Below are 16,167 nucleotides of genomic sequence, written 5' to 3'. Positions count from 1 at the left end.
GGCTAACTTTACAGGGCAGGCTAGCTCCAAGGATGACCCTTTTCTCCTGTAACTACAGAATCAGTGTGAAATCCATACCAGAGAAATATGTGGTAGATCTTAAAAAAAAAAAAATATAAAAAATCTGATCTTTGATCTTTGAATATTTACAATGCTTGAGCCTACATCTAATTATTTGTCTGGAGTCACATTGTCAAAATATAGAAGTCAACGCAAATGGAGTAAATACCCCTAAATTATATGAGAGTTTTTCTTGAGCTTTACAGATATAGGCTCTTGGGTTTTCGTTAAAAGTACCCTACTAAGTCATCACAGCAGCCTATAAAATTACTTTTTGCAGGCCACCCAGATTCCACAGTTGTCTAGGGAATTGGGAAAAATCATGCATAATTCAACTATATCAAAGAAATTATCTTTTTTTGCTACTGGAAGGTATTTAAGTATGTGCTTGGCTTGAAGGATAAGAGTACACTTAAAAGAATAGGGGTCAAGACCATCTCAGATACTTAAACTTTTCAAATAACTAGTCTCTTGCTGAGTCAGGTGCAAATTGGACAGATAGTACAGTATGCCATCAGAAATTAAAGACGACAGGAAAATAAGTGGTCTTAATAGCTCTTACTTATATGCTTGCATATACTCATATATATGTTTTCTTTGTACAATGCTCACGTCTACCTATTTTTTTAATGAGTTCATTAATATAATTCAAATTTGTAAATTGAGGGAATGGTCCTAACCTTCGAACAAATTTTACCTTTAAGTCTAAATTATGCAAGTGTACTCTATGAATATCACGCTTTTGTATTTAGCTTATAATAACCTGGTACATAATCTAAGAATTCAATGCAAAAATCATTGCACTCATTAAAGATATATAGAAAATAAACATTTTGACAACATATATTTTGCACTCATCATTTGTTTTTTATCCAACCTTACGTGTTGGGGCAGCGAGCTAGAAACTGTTACTTAAACTGGAATTTGTGCCAGGAATCTAATTCACAACTTCTGAGTCAGCTCTCCCACCCTCGCTGGATCTTCAAGACTCAAAGTAACATAGTGTGCACTTACTCTAATTAACTGCTTTTCTAGTGGCTGTGGATTTCAAAAAATATGAACACAAAGCACTTCCTTTTAGCACAGAGAAGGATATCTAGAGATTACCTTTTATTCTTTCCTGAGCGCCGCATGTCACAAACGGCTGAATCACAGAATCATTCCGTCGGGAAGCAGCTGCAAAGTTATGACTCCCGTCAAAGGCTGATTTTTGAAAGGCTCCCTGGTCAGAGCGTTCCTAAGGGTAAAACAGAACCACACATTGTAACAAAAAAATTAAACGTTCAACAATGCAGAAGACCAGCCATCACTACAGACAGTGCACAAATACAGTATCATGTAATCTTCACTGTACATTGCTTCCCTTCAAATGAGAAACTTGAAAGATTTATTCAAAATTACTATCTGTTTTTGCTGACCATGAAACAAGACAATATCTAGGCAATATCAATCATTAAGAATGATGCACGAAAACGAAGACTGATTTTTTTTTTTTTTATGACCCACAACTGGCTTCATTCAAATTCTCCATCTGGGAGGGCAGCTTGTGACATTGTCAACACAAGAACACGGGCAATGCCAATGGTATTTTTCTGCCAGCCAGCTGGTTCCCTTCTCTCAGAGACTGGGTGCATATGTTCTGATGATCACACACTAGCGCAGTTTTGCAAGTAAGGAGTTACACCAAACTCCCAAGCGCAGGTCTTCTGGCTAGCAGCTAAACAAACTCCTGTCACACCTCTACTCAGCTTTTCTTTTGCGACGTTTCCCCCCCACCATACACGCCATATTGTCTCATTTATTCTCCTGAGCAGTTGCTCAAAACAAAAAAGGGGGGTGGGGGAAATAATCACAGTTTCTAAAACTGGGACAGACCCAGAAAGACGTTTTTGTACTCGTTATTCAGGGAAAACAGAAGACCCACTCAGGGGAATATTATGGCTAGTTTTCAAGATAACTTTTATAGTTTCTGTGATTTTATATTTGTTTTTTGAAGGGGCCACGAACTGGCTTCTAGTTTTAAAGTGCATGCTCGTTATGCCAGCAAACATTACACTAAACATATCATTCCTTAAATTTCATAGTCACACCTACAGAAGAAATGCATGTACCTAACCCATATAACTTCTTTGTAAAATGATGCAAGATGTTTAATGTATTGGAAGTGACTGCCTGCAAAAAAGACAGTGTGTTACATCACCTTGCAACCTGATTTTCCAGCTTAACAATAATAAAAATAATTAAAAAACTGTATAGAATAACAACAATAAAAGTAATATTGATGATATGGCAAAAAAGCACGTCAGAACACAAAACAGGATGCTCACAGTGACAATATGGCTGCAAATGTAGTCTCAGTGGACAGGCAGCACATGCAACAATCTCTCCTCCTGCGTGCTGCACAAGCCAATTCAAAAAGGCTATTTTGACCCTCTGTACAGAAACACACACACACTGACGAGGGTTTCTTCTCATTAATGGAAATTCTTTAGTTTACATAAGATTCCTTATGCCATGAAGTCCACATTTACTACTTTCTCATGGATACTGCTAGTTAAATTAAGCCTTGCAACATCCAAACTACTACTACTACATTGGAGACCTATACCCAGTGGAATAGGGAGCCTTAAATTAACAGCAACAACAAATCTGCTTTTCCAGCTCTTTGATAAATGACACAATCAATATCCCAACAACTGATCAGTAACCAGCCTAATTAGAGCATTCAGCTTATAAAACATAACTGCCATGGAAGACCTCCATTAGTGTCCTGACCAATAAAAACAATAATGCATTTCTAAACGTATTCTCCTTCTACCAAGCTAAGATGCAATACTCAGGAAGTTGTTTTGGGGAAAGGAAAGAATGGGTAACAACCCATTTCTGCTGTGGTCTCCAGACTCAAATGGAATTACAATTGAACCTAAAGACTACCCTATAAAAATTAATTCCTGTCTAAAATGAATGTGATTCAATCAAGACCTCATTATGCATTCTTCAGAGGGATTAAGTCAAGATTATTTACCTCTATAATACATCTGGATGATATACAAAACTATACACTTAACTATAAAAAGCAGCCTCATGCTTTTATTAGGTCAATCTGATGTCTGATACGAAGTTTTAAAAAGAATTTTGACTTCTGTTAAATGAAGAAAACTTGCAGGAGTGAGATCTATTTGAAGGTGAGCAACCTTTCTTACGTCCCAAGAGTGCACAATAAATACATATTTTACAACTCTTCCTTACAGCATAATGCTATGTCACGTAAAAAAAGGAAAGCAAAAATGTGTTTTCCTCTAACATGTTCCAGAACTGCTAATGAATATTTTTCATATTTTCCTGGCATGATTGACATGAGTGAAGCTCTTGCAAAGTATCCTCCCAACAAAGTTAGTGCATAATGTTTGGAAAGCAATATACTTATAAATCTATTTCTCAATCAATCAATGATGGTAATAATTAAAATAGAAAAATTATCAGGAAAATATTGAGTTAATTATACTAAAAGATAATGTATTCTTTTCCCCCTTTTGATAATCTATGCAAATATACCCACAAACATGATTGTTCCTAACATTTTAAAATGTTCCAGCAATGCTTATTAAATAAGAAGCTTGACGTCAACTCTTGGAATTCTATAACATGATTTATAATAACCTTTTATACCACAAATTGACTTGTATGTATTTTTATTTTAAGGAAATCTACAGATGTTGAAAAACTATTAAAATATTTTCTCAAGGGTCTAAATTATAACTGGGGTGAGATGTAAGGGCAGCTAGTAGACATACAAACATATTATTTATGTAAAGATAAAGAAGCATGCATATGCACATGCATGTATGAAAGAGCGTGAACAAGAGAGATCATAGAACCAATCCTTTTCAAAATAAGAGGCAATTGGCAAACATCAACTTATACGAGGTCTAGAAAACATTAAAATTTCTCTCTTATTTTGTTACCTTACTTAAGCAAGTTTTATGTTAATCAACTTAGAAACCTATCTTGAAGGGGTGACCTTCATCTGACCAGGGAAAGTAAAATATTAATTCCTTGAAGGTAAAAAAAAATAAATGGTTGAGGGACAGGACAGAACCAGAAGAACACACACACACAAAGTGGAGTGAATTAATATACAAATGAAAAAGATAAAGCAAAAGTAAAATCCAATAAAATCCAAATTACACTAAGATATTAAGGTCTCTGATCATGACAACAAATGAAACCAGAATTCAATTTGTTTGTATCCCAGCTATTTGCCTCAAGGAGGTAGCAGATAGTCAAAATCTCATCATCACATTAATCCTAAATTAACCCTTTTTGGGACCACATTTGCTTTTTTTCTAATAGTTGTCAAAATAAAGCAAGAGGCCACTTTTAGCCTGGCCTCAACAGGAATAGCGAGACCAGGAAACATTTTTTGAATCCTGACTCCGTGAAGTCAATAATTCATTCTGCCAGGAGGAGCAATCTGTAATCAAGACTTTAGCCATCATCTCTTGTATGCAAAAACACTGGGACTGGAAAGACATTTATTTAATAAATGCATTTATGGCTTCACCTCTGTCTGCAACTCTAGTCTCCGGAGAACTACAAGCTGGATCCTCCCACGAATGTTCCCCTCCATGGACATGGAGCGCCTCAGTGTTTCCATAGCCTCATGATTTGACTTGCCCAGAAGTGACTCCCCATTTACTGCAACAAGTTGATCATTTACTCGCAAACGACCATCCTACAAGCAAAAAATAAAAACAAAATATTTTTTTTAAAATACAGAATTATTAGGCAGAGGTCCTACATGCAGGAAAGAAAGATGCAGACATTCTAAAATTCAAGAATCAAAAGAGTGCATAGCACCAGGTGCTTAAAAAGAAAAAAATCTGTGTGCGCATCAATTGACCATTTTTTCCATCCATTTACTACATTTTGGTAAGAGTTCATAGGGAAATTATAAACACAGAAATGCATGCACATGCTGCTGGTTTTCTTGCATGTAGAATTTAATTTGTATCGATTCTAAAATGAAAACAAGAAAAGGAGCTTTTGGTTAGTTAGAAGGTCCCACACCATAGTTGTTAGCACCTACAGCGCAACATATTTCCATGCATTCTTATCTGCTATTAGGGTCTGGTAAGAAACAGCTCCAAAATTTTGTCTTACAGTCTCACTATTGTGTATTTTCTCACAATTACCATGCCATCTGGGTAGTGTTCTCAGTTCAGAATGGTCATTAAGACTTAAGTATCCTTATTTTAATTAATGCTGTCCATGTATTTTAACATCCAAACCTGCTGCCAAAACCAAAATTAGGGTTGAGCCATATCAAGTAGCCTATGCTTTGAAAAAAGTCATTTCATTGCCAAGGTTAACTGACATTTGTGGGTGTAATAAAATAGTGGACACTGCTATTTTGTGATCTACAAGTCCTATTGCTGTTGCCATTATTATCTGTGATTTATATCTTTTCATAAAAGCATGTGCCATGGACTTTTCTCTCTTTAACAAGAAAATAAGGTCCATTTAATTAAGAGACAAGAGTTTCTATTAAAGCTTGTCAAGTTCACAATTATCAGGTTGGCATCAGACCTCAAAGAAGGAAGAGAAAGTAAGAAACTGAAGACATTAAACATAGAATGAACAGCGAAGAAAGAATAGCAGGGAAAAAACTTGCATAGAAATACATTGCTTGGTTAAAATGAATCTAATTAAGCGATAGGCTCATTGCATACTCTTCATAAGGCACTCCTCTGAACTGTTTACATATTTCATGCATCTGAGTAATCCAAAATATATATACTATTCAATTTTTATTTTTTCTATCACTAAAATGTTCAATTAACTATTTGGCTATTGCTGTGAAATCTAAGTCATTTGTGCTCAAGTGAGCTACAGTAGCTGTGACAAACCCAACTTTTTTAAGTGTTATTTTTGTTGGAACTGGGTACATCATCAGCACAGCAGAGTATGAATAGCCATGGAGCTGAAGAAGAACAGCCTATACCAGAATCCAAAATAAACTGGGAGGGACAAGAATATGGAAAGACAGAATTGGGATATGAGTCACTCAGTGAAGGAAAATGAAGAGAAATAAAACTTTTCAGGGGAGGGAGGTGGGTGGGGCCGTGTGGGGGTGTGGGAATGGAGGATAGTGAACAGTAATGCCATTTGGAAAAGATCATGAAACCTCTCCCACCTCTCTGCTGAATATTTCATGCCAACACAAATTTACATACAGCCAAAGTCAATAGGTTAACCCCACCCTTTCTCTACATACAAAATGATGCCACCACACATGCTAAAGTTTAGGGAGAGAAGAGTTAAATTGCTGAACGGGGAGTTTTATTATTTGCACATGTTGCAATTCCTTTGTGTTCTATCAAAAGTTGCTGAAATGAATGGAGCCATTCACAGCAACAGGAGTTTGAAGAAGAGAAGATTTTATTTTTTGTGAGTTTCTGTAAGACATTGAAAAATTTTACAGGTCCTCATGTCCTTTTGCTATGGTCCCACGGGTTCTTGGATTACTTTTTTCCTTTCTGTGGATAAACACCCATGTATAAATATCCATTAAAGTTTCTTACTAAAGTATATATAAATACACTGTCAAATGCATCTAGTCATGACTACATCTGTTGATTATGCAATTGTCCTGAACACAACACATATGATTTAATAAATCACACTGCAGCCTCAAAAACCTCTGAATTGGCTCAATTTTTAATTTGCCTTGTATTACTTTTGTATGAGACTTTGAATTTATTTATATTTTAGTAATGTCAGTAATTAAATAACTTCTTTTGATGCATTTTCCTTCTTCCCACTCTGTTAGTGCTCCACTTAAATGCACAATTCAACTTGAATTCAACATTTCAACTATAATTGGAGAAAAAAGGTGTGCATGCTTTATAAACACTGATAACTACACTCACCAAGTCACCTGTACAGGGTAGGCTGGAAGATAGCTGAACACTTTTTTACACATGGTCAAGTAGAAGTTATTTCAGAGAAAAAAACTCTTGCTATTTTAAAGACTGGAAAAAAAAAAATATCCCAATGCCTAAACAGTTTCCAAACACAGATTTTCACATCACTGGTGTTATGGCCTGGTTTAGAAGCCTGAACTGCAAGACAATCTGCTTGGCTCAAAACAAGCTAAATGTTGTTTTAACACATTTTTTTCTTTCCTCTCTGAAAGGTAGGTTTTTTTGTGGCTTCTGAGTAGAAAAATAATATTTGGCATTTCAGGAAAACAGTTTTCAAATGCCATCTCTGAAACTGCAAGTGAGCTATTCTAATAAAGGGTGAAGTAACTGTTCCCTTGCTTATTGAAAAAATGTTGGGTTTATTTTTTTATGGAGACTCACAGCAAGGGTACAACCTACCACCACATGGCTACCATATTCAGGCAGTCAGTCACAAGACTCTCGTGCTTTTTACAGTAGAGCAGAGAGATATAATACCAACTTCTTCATGGCCTGATGTTTTTAATCAAAGCACAACTAGTTATTTCCCTTATCACATCAGTGACATTTCTCTCAGAAGGATTTCCTTGATGGCATTTACTGGAATCATCCAATTTCCCCATCCACTACACACAACAAGCAATATTTACTGCAACAACATTCAGAAGCCCCAAAAAGGTTCAAGCTACAACATGTTTGATTTGAAGAAATGCACACGTAGAAAATATTCCATTATTTCTAATAATTGTTCTGCTGCATTTCAGCTGCAGTAGACAGCAAGTACCTGATTATCAGAAACACATCACAAGTGAAAAGCCAGGATATCTCGAGATGAATAAGGCTGAAATCCCTGAAGTTATGGGGAAAGATGATAAATTTAAACTCCATCAAATGTTAGTTTTCCTCACATGAAAGGTTCTGTGTAATTACTAATATCAAGTATTCCAGTAACCTCTTTATCTTGGAGATGATAAAAAAATAGACACTCCAAAAATTACAAAACATGGTTACGAAGAGACATAATGGTTCAATCAGCAAAGTTAACTGTTTTTATTCCTGCAATAGTGTTAGAACACCAGCTAAGAACATTAAGGCATTTTCATTTGTTTTTGTAGCAAAAGCAGTAACTAGGCACTGGGTCTTGCTGTAGCATGTATGATGCAAGATACATTGATATTTTCTAAAACCTTTAGCTAGGACAAAAAAATCATAAAGTATAGAATTAAACACTTCAATTTTCCCCTATGTGTTTTTTTACAGCTCCCTTACTGTGCTTTGCAATGCCACTAACACATCAGCACCAAATTAATTCGAAAAGATTTTTGAAAAAACGCTAAAAAAAGTTGGCCTCTCTTCAGTCCCTTGGTTCAGACTAATAATGGATACCAGTAACCAACTAAAATTCTCTGCATCTCATATGTAACTCTCCATTCTAAAACACACACTGGTGAAAGAAATGTAATGTATCAAAACGTTTATACAGCATTAGGACAGAACATTTACTTCAGAAGTGAAACAAATGTGTTGAAGTTCAAAGTTTACGTGCCTTCTTTTGAAGACAGGTGGTGACTGTATAGACAAGGGAACAAAGCTCCCCCTATATTAGCAAGGTATCAGAAAGTCAGAACAAATTTTAAACTCTAAATGCAGAAGTGAGAAGTAGTGACGGAATTCTTATGTCAGTGAGCACTATGATTTCCTCCTGTGATAGCTTCTCAAGAAAACTTTGCACACCAAAAAGCAAGTGCACATGTCTAAATCCATAATACTGCGTTTCAGAGAGTTACAATTAATAGCAGGGGAAAATGCTCTGGACAACTACCAGCTGGAAAGAAAGGCATTTTACTTAAAAACTTGCTACAAGAAGACATTTAAAATAAGGACAGTAAGGACATCTTTAAAAGTTTATGCAAAAACATGTGCACACTTTTTAACTTGATACAAGAAATTTTATTAATTGTTTATACCCACTGATTATGTTTTATTCTATATAAAGGTCATTAGACAGGAGAAAGCTGTTCTCTATGCATATGCAACAGTAAACTGTGGTTCTTAACACACGGCTGAAATGACTGCATTCCACGAGCACTTGTTTAAAACACGTAGGAAAGGTTCTCTGAACAGTTCTGGTTGAAGCTAGAACCTCAGCTACTATCTCATTTGTCCTGCAGCCTACACTCAGATCTGTTACTACATAGCTCTAATTGGTGAAAGGCTTATGAAGAGGTAGAATAGAGGATAGGTCACAGGACCACAGGCTACCACAAGATCAAATCTTGCAGTCATGGCAACTAACTGTGCCAGTTGAAATTGACTGCTCTGGAGTAACTACAGGAGAACAGAGAATGGTAAACATACAGAGCTAGAAAGCATCTTATGTGTCTTGATGTGACAAGTCAGGTAGTCAGCCCACTGATTTTGCCAGAATATGGCTCTACAAGCTTTGCTATTCAAAACAATGAGTTTATTCGTGGCAATACACACTGTCATTGCAACTGGTGTGGAGAATTACTCAGGGAACACAGAGCCGGGAAAGCATGGAGAGCAGCCTCATTTTCACAGTAAAATGAGTTGTACACTGTAACAGACATGCACATAAATTGAGTTTATCAAGCCCTAATTTGGTTAATCGTGCCTTAACTCATTTCTGATATACACCAAGTTGACGAGCCTACTCACTTGTCATTTAGCCCTGAGTTAACTATGGACAGTGTTCTGAACTGCAGGTACAAGGCTCAATTATACTTGAGAAGATCTGAGCTCTGAAATAACTGTGGGACTAGGATACATGAATAATAGAAGCAGGGAAGTATTAAACATTCACATCAAAGATAAATCCTTGATTATTGATATTTACCAGCTGCTGTAAATAAACAGTCATGAAAGTTTTAATGCTGTGAATTGTCTTACTCAGCAGGCTGATATCAGTAGAGGAATTTACATACACTGAATTAAAAGATATTTTTACGGAAAAGAGGACTGTGAGGAATTGCTGAGATAACACAAGAGGAAAAAAATCACATTGGGGATGGCACAACAGTTAAACATGCTAGCCTTGAAAGATTACGGCTTTTGCTTCTAATTTCAAGAAAGTTACCTTTTTCAAGTTTTATTTGGGTAAAAAAAAATACAGTCAACAGATTTCCTAAAGATTAGAAAATAATTCAAATACTTTTTAATCATAAAAATGTACAATAGTCCTTGCATGGTCCTTAGACGGAGCAGAACAATTCATAATACTGTCATTTACCCATTTAATATTCCCAATTCAATCCACCTCAGTAACAATTGGTAACTTTTGAACAACTGATGCCAGGCTTGCAGTTTTACTGCAAGGCAAAAAGTATTTTTAATAAAACAAGAAAGAAAATGATGTGTTAGCTTTTTATTTTTATTATTGCCAATTTCTAATTTTTGTAAAAAGGTTTGTCCTTTGATTGTCTTCCATGAGCCTGCCTGTATCACTTTGTGAGGACTAAAAGCAGCGCAGATAGACAATAAATATAGATATCTAACTTCTCTGCCACTGAGTTGAACAGCACACAAACAAAAAATACCACGTGCTTCTGTGGGCTGTGGGGAAGGTGGGAGGTAGGCTCTCCTTGTACCCACACAGCCTTATTCTTCTCACCCTTTCCCATTTCCTGCAGCATCCAAATGCCCACCCCACCTTCCAAGTTTCCACCAATTCACTTTCCTTCTGGCAAACCCTACCACACACTATACCAGAATCCTGGGACAAAACATTAGTAGATTTGCAGTCACCAAAGGAATGAGTGACAAAAAGATATTCCTTCCAAGAACTCTTATCAAGTGAGATTCAGTACACGACATAGAAACATCAGAATTCTAACATAGTGATCGTCTGATGTGTTTCTTCCATACCTTAAAAGCAGCACCTCCATGAATAACAGATTTGATGAAAATCCCAAGATCAGCTCCGGTCTCCCGAGACTTGTTGCCTTTTAAGCTCACACCAAGTCCAGCAGAGCCTGAATCATTCAGAGGAATCTCAAAGGTCAGCTGCTCTGTGGTTTCTGGAGAAAGAATACTGCAGTTTGGCTCTCCTTTCTGTTGGAGAAAACAAGGATGAAAATTTGGGTGAAAAGCTGGGAGAGACAACGCATTAACTTGTTGTATCCATAGGTTCATATGACACGAAATAATCTTCCATAAAGTGGCTTGAAGAAACAGCCTTATAACCAGCAATGCATTTAGCTGACATTTTGTCACATGATCTGGCTTAAAATGTTATTTTTTAATGATATCTAGGAATATGACTAAACAGAAGGTAAAATAGCTTAGTTCCACATGATATAAAATTGATGTTGCAGCAGAATATAAAAGAGACATTTAATTTAAACACAGCTGCATTTAAAATGTAAGCCATAAAACTCTCAACATCTTTACATGTAGCTCACAAACTGTAATGACTGTTATACTGTTAAATCCCATTCCCCTCTGAAAACTGACTTTCATCCTTAAAAAAATTATCCTTCCACTAAACCCGTCTACAGAGGGAAGTTGTAACAAAAGTGAGGGTGAGAATTGAAAACACAGTAACTTATTCTGCAATACCTCCCTTTGTACATACTTTTATTCCATAGAGGTTTGGGATTTTTTTCCTTCTGATATAGGCTGATACCAAGACTTTTCCTAGATTAGACTGTTGTTTACAAGACTGCCAAGTATCTATAGCTAGGAAAGATTAGAACTTTTTTTACTGTATACTGTATCTCCAGCTTTGTAGGGTTGTAAGATGGTGGTGGGGAATTTGTTTGTTTTTAAAGCAGGTTAGAATCATGAAATTAAACAAAATCAAATCCTTACCTAAAATATTCATACTGGTACTCTACAGAAATAAAACTAGGATAAGGAGACCTACTATAGAGTAAAGTGTTCACGAGAAGCATTAGTGGAAAAGACCTTACGCATCGCATCTGATTCTATTTGACTCTTCCTTCTCCATGTAACTCTAAGACAATTAGTTTATGTTTCTTGTCATTTGGACATTTTCTATTCTTTATAACAGTACTGTTAAAAAATTAATAGGAAAAAAGCCTATGAAAATGAAATACACAGACAAGCATAAGTTGACAAAAATGACTATCAGCTGCTTTCAAGGGTGTCAAAGTCTTGTTAAATTATCAAGAAGAGGCCATAGGCAAGGAGGAGTGTAGTACTGGGCCAATCCTCCTCTTACCTAATGAAGGATCATTTCCAGGGCCTAAGCTGCAGTATAGACAGTCAAGGCAATTGTCAACAAAGGTGCCAGAAGTACAGATGTTTTCTCAGCAGCCAGAGTAGTCCCATATATTAATCTACTGTGCTGTCTGATCAACAAGGAGTACAAACACAGAACTAAGAACAAAAATTAACATCCTGAAGCAATAAAAAAATCAGAAGCAGTAACCACTAAGGATACTTTCATTTCTTTCAGATGCCTCTTCACTGACGAGAAGCAGTTACAGGCAAGAGAGGAATTGCGTGAGCAGAGAGCTAGGACTACAAACCTCAACCTCAATATGCACTATGCTCAAATTCTTCCTGGAATGTAACAACATGATATTAAGTCAACATAATTTGTCTAACTGCCAAATATAAAAATGACAAAGCATTAAAACTGACAATTGGTTTGATGCCAGCACTCATCTCCAGTACCTGTGTTACTCATTTGTGCTTTTGTCTTTGTTCACCAAAAGTAGAAAATTCTCAGTTACAAATCTGTAACTTTTATTTCTTAGCTATGGATATAGAGACATCCTAAGCATAATCACTCAAAACCTACAAATTCTTACTTATTATTGTGAACAATACAGATTGATAGTTTGTAAACACTCCTGCTCCGAGTTCCCTCAAAAGAATCAGTGTAAGGAAAAACCTCACTATTACTGGTCTTCCAACATGAATGTTTTGCATTTAAATTTCTCTAGGTTTTAGAGAAAATATTTTCTGCCCAATTTTTTGTTTTTCAAATGCACATATTACCATCAGCTGATTCGGAATTCTTAGATTAGAACTCTACTCCAATGGCATATCCTGTCCAGGTTTGGACAGGAGAAATTCTTCTCAGGGCCCCAGATATGTGATGTTTCCTGCAGCCCTTCTGTTCTATCTAAGGAGTCTGTTTCGTATCAATCTCCGGGCCCCCTAGGCAAGCAGTTCCTGTGTGCTGCTGCTGTTCTTCCACTTTAACCAATGACACCTGCACCAGACTCTAGCCCCTTCTGTATGTCAATACTTTGGTTTTGTCTTTCCCAATACCAAGAGGAAAGCAGTGAGGGGGATTTGTTACCACAGGACATCAAAACTCCCAACGCCCATGCAGTCACAAATTACTTTATAATATTACCTCAAGATGAACTTGGACTTCATATAAAACTGAACATTCAGATCAATTTTTAATGGGGATGGCTGAAGGTACACCCTGGCACAAAGACTTTCTTTTTTTCCAGAATAATACTTTCAAGGAAAAAGTGGCACAGTATTTTTGTCAAGAAAAAAAAAAAAAATGGGGTTTTTTTGTTAGCTTCTTTCCCAGGAGCATCTTACCTGTTTCACTTTAAGCTCCCAGATGGGCATTAATTTAAGGCTAAGGACTTCATGCATTTGTTAATGCAGACTTGAAACAGAACAACAGAATCTAAACATGTCCCTCAAGCCAATATATGAAATAACCTAGGCAGATGAGTCTGCTTGAACTTGAGCCAAGCACTTTAATCAATACCATTCTCATTTGTACTCTCACTCTTGTCTCTGACCCACCCATGACATAGATGACAAGGCTGCAGCCCCCTGCTGTGCCCAGGGCCTTGGCAGTGCTGGGAGCAGCGGTGGCTGGAGGAGGCAGGATGTTGTCCCCTTCTCCATGGCACAGGCTCCATACCAGCACTGTGCCCAGCTCTAGGCTTCAAGAAACAAGCTGGATGGATTCCAGAGGACACCAACCTAAAAACCTTGTTTAACCTTGGGGGATGGGGGAGGGAAATGGGGAGTGGGGAGGGAAAGCCTAAAAGGGGACATAATAATAGTCTTCCAAACACATTAAAGTAGTATTTTTTCCCTTTTTCTTTGCAGGCGATTTTTGGAAATAACTCACTTAAATAGCAGGCAAGAAAATGTTGGCGAGTCTCAAAGAAAACCTTCGCCCTCGATATCTGGGGAAAAATGACTGACTAGGTGATCATTAGAACTCTCCCACTACAAGCTTACTAAGATAACAGTACTACATGTATTTTTTCAGTATAACTTAGTCCTATTTTAGATTTTGATACAAATAAATTGCTAAAAGCAGAGTAATAAAAAAAAGACTAACAGAGTTGTTCAATGTTCTGTACTATATCCCAGCTTTCTTTAACGTAACTATGGTGTGCATTAGCTCTTGTTAAGTAACCTACTAGATCACTGATCTAGCATGCCTGGATGGGTTATCTACCAAACATTAAGATGTATTGTGGTCGGACTCGATCTCTGAGGTCCCTTCCAACCACTACGATTCTGTGATTCTGTGATTCAGCAGGACACTAGAAAAGTGCAGTAAATTTTTGTCAGTATTTCATTTCCTCTGCTTTCTTAGTACCTAATTCAGAATTTGTTACACTTGACTACCATCATCCTTACTACAAGTCTCTGGGAAACAGGTAACTTCATCATACAAAAACCTTAGTAAATTTAATTTACGTTTAAAAAACAGCTGCTTTAACCTATTACTGGAGAACTCCCTAATCTTCCTTAAAGTCCTTCACAAGTGTTTCTTGTTCAACATAGTCCAATTATCCTAAAAATCTCTCCTTTTCATAATTTATATTCAGCCCTACCCTAAGATCAAGCAAAAGTTGATTGGAAAATAACGCTGAATTTTGTTGAATAGTACTATCAAAAATTTGTTACTCATGAATGAGGGTGAATGACATTTCAATGATTTCACAGGGATGGGTAACCAGAAAGAAGATGTACATCTACAAATCAATGATGAATTCATTATAAAACCAAGTAAACTCTGTCTTTATTCCCTTAAAATTTTCATTTTCTACTCCTTGCATGGCATCTGTTAGTCAGTCTATAACATCAAGACTCTTTGATGCAAATAAAAGATTTACAACTTTCCTTTCTGGGAGAATGTGAGGAGCAGCACAAATGAGGAAAACCAGAGGAGAAATACAAAGGGGGTGAACACAACCTAGCAGCTGGATTTCATCCTCTACTCACTAAACGATTTCAAACTACTATCCTGATGAGTGCTCTTCCCAAGGAATGCCTTTTCACTGATGACCAAAAAGATTTCCAGCTATCTTTAAGTTAAGAGCTCATCAATTAGCTGCCTCATCTGGGTAACTAATTTCATGAGTGATTGTCCCTGTTCCTAGAATATGCAGGTATGAATATTAAATGCTTATTAAATGCTGCTAGTGATTCACAGAGCTGGATTCCCACTTCCTCTATTTCCCTGACTTTGCTAAAACAATATCCCAAGACATCAATACTTTACAATACAGCAACCACCATCAGCTGAATTATGGTCTGGTAAAGGAAGTCCTCTCCAACGCGCTAAACCTTGAATTCTATTAGAGATACTTCTTACTTCAAGATCATTCTAGAACCTGAATTCACTCAAACACAAAATGAATGAAATGAGCTGCAACATAAACACGTTTCTAGCCCAGGAAAAACTTACAGTTTAATGTTATAAATTACCCAGTCAAGAATCACGTCATGTATTTTCCATGACAAATGTATCACAACTCAGCCCTTCAGGAATTAAATGATAGTATATCACTGAAGTTATTCCCTATTGCAGACATAGGTAACTCACTCAATGGTACTATGATAAACGAGAAATCTTCACATAAATCAAAGCCCAGATAGCCAAGTGATGAGACCTCAAGTTGGCAAGAGCTTTGAGATTGACAGGCCTGTACTTTCCCTTTAAGATGCATGCACTGAAGACATCAAAAGGGATTTTAAACTCTTAAGTATCAATAAAACATACTCAACAGCAAAACAGGTCAAAAAAGAGAATTAAATATATATTTTATATGTTAATATATTAATAAATATATTTATATATAACATATAATACATAAATATGTATTAAAAATCAATAAAGTTTAAAAATAAGAAAACTTCGGGGGGGGGGGGGGGG

At 36.5% G+C, this 16,167-nt stretch overlaps 1 protein-coding gene across 1 annotated transcript in view; it reads right to left on the bottom strand.

The window, feature by feature from the left end:
• Positions 1-16,167, bottom strand: part of PARD3B (par-3 family cell polarity regulator beta) — a 399,588-nt gene that overhangs the window by 195,769 nt on the left and 187,652 nt on the right. Inside the window, exons 11-13 of the mRNA XM_014954145.1 lie at positions 10,911-11,096; positions 4,625-4,795; positions 1,168-1,297 (exon numbers count right to left, since the gene is read on the bottom strand). Coding sequence (XP_014809631.1) covers positions 1,168-1,297; positions 4,625-4,795; positions 10,911-11,096 — 487 coding nt within the window. The remainder of the gene's footprint in view (positions 1-1,167; positions 1,298-4,624; positions 4,796-10,910; positions 11,097-16,167) is intronic.

The sequence above is a fragment of the Calidris pugnax genome, unplaced genomic scaffold (assembly GCF_001431845.1).
Source record: "Calidris pugnax isolate Ruff unplaced genomic scaffold, ASM143184v1 scaffold103, whole genome shotgun sequence".
Taxonomy (NCBI): Eukaryota; Metazoa; Chordata; class Aves; order Charadriiformes; family Scolopacidae; genus Calidris; species Calidris pugnax.
The sequence above is the reverse complement of the archived record's forward strand: the minus strand, read 5'-3'. Positions and strand labels throughout refer to the sequence as shown.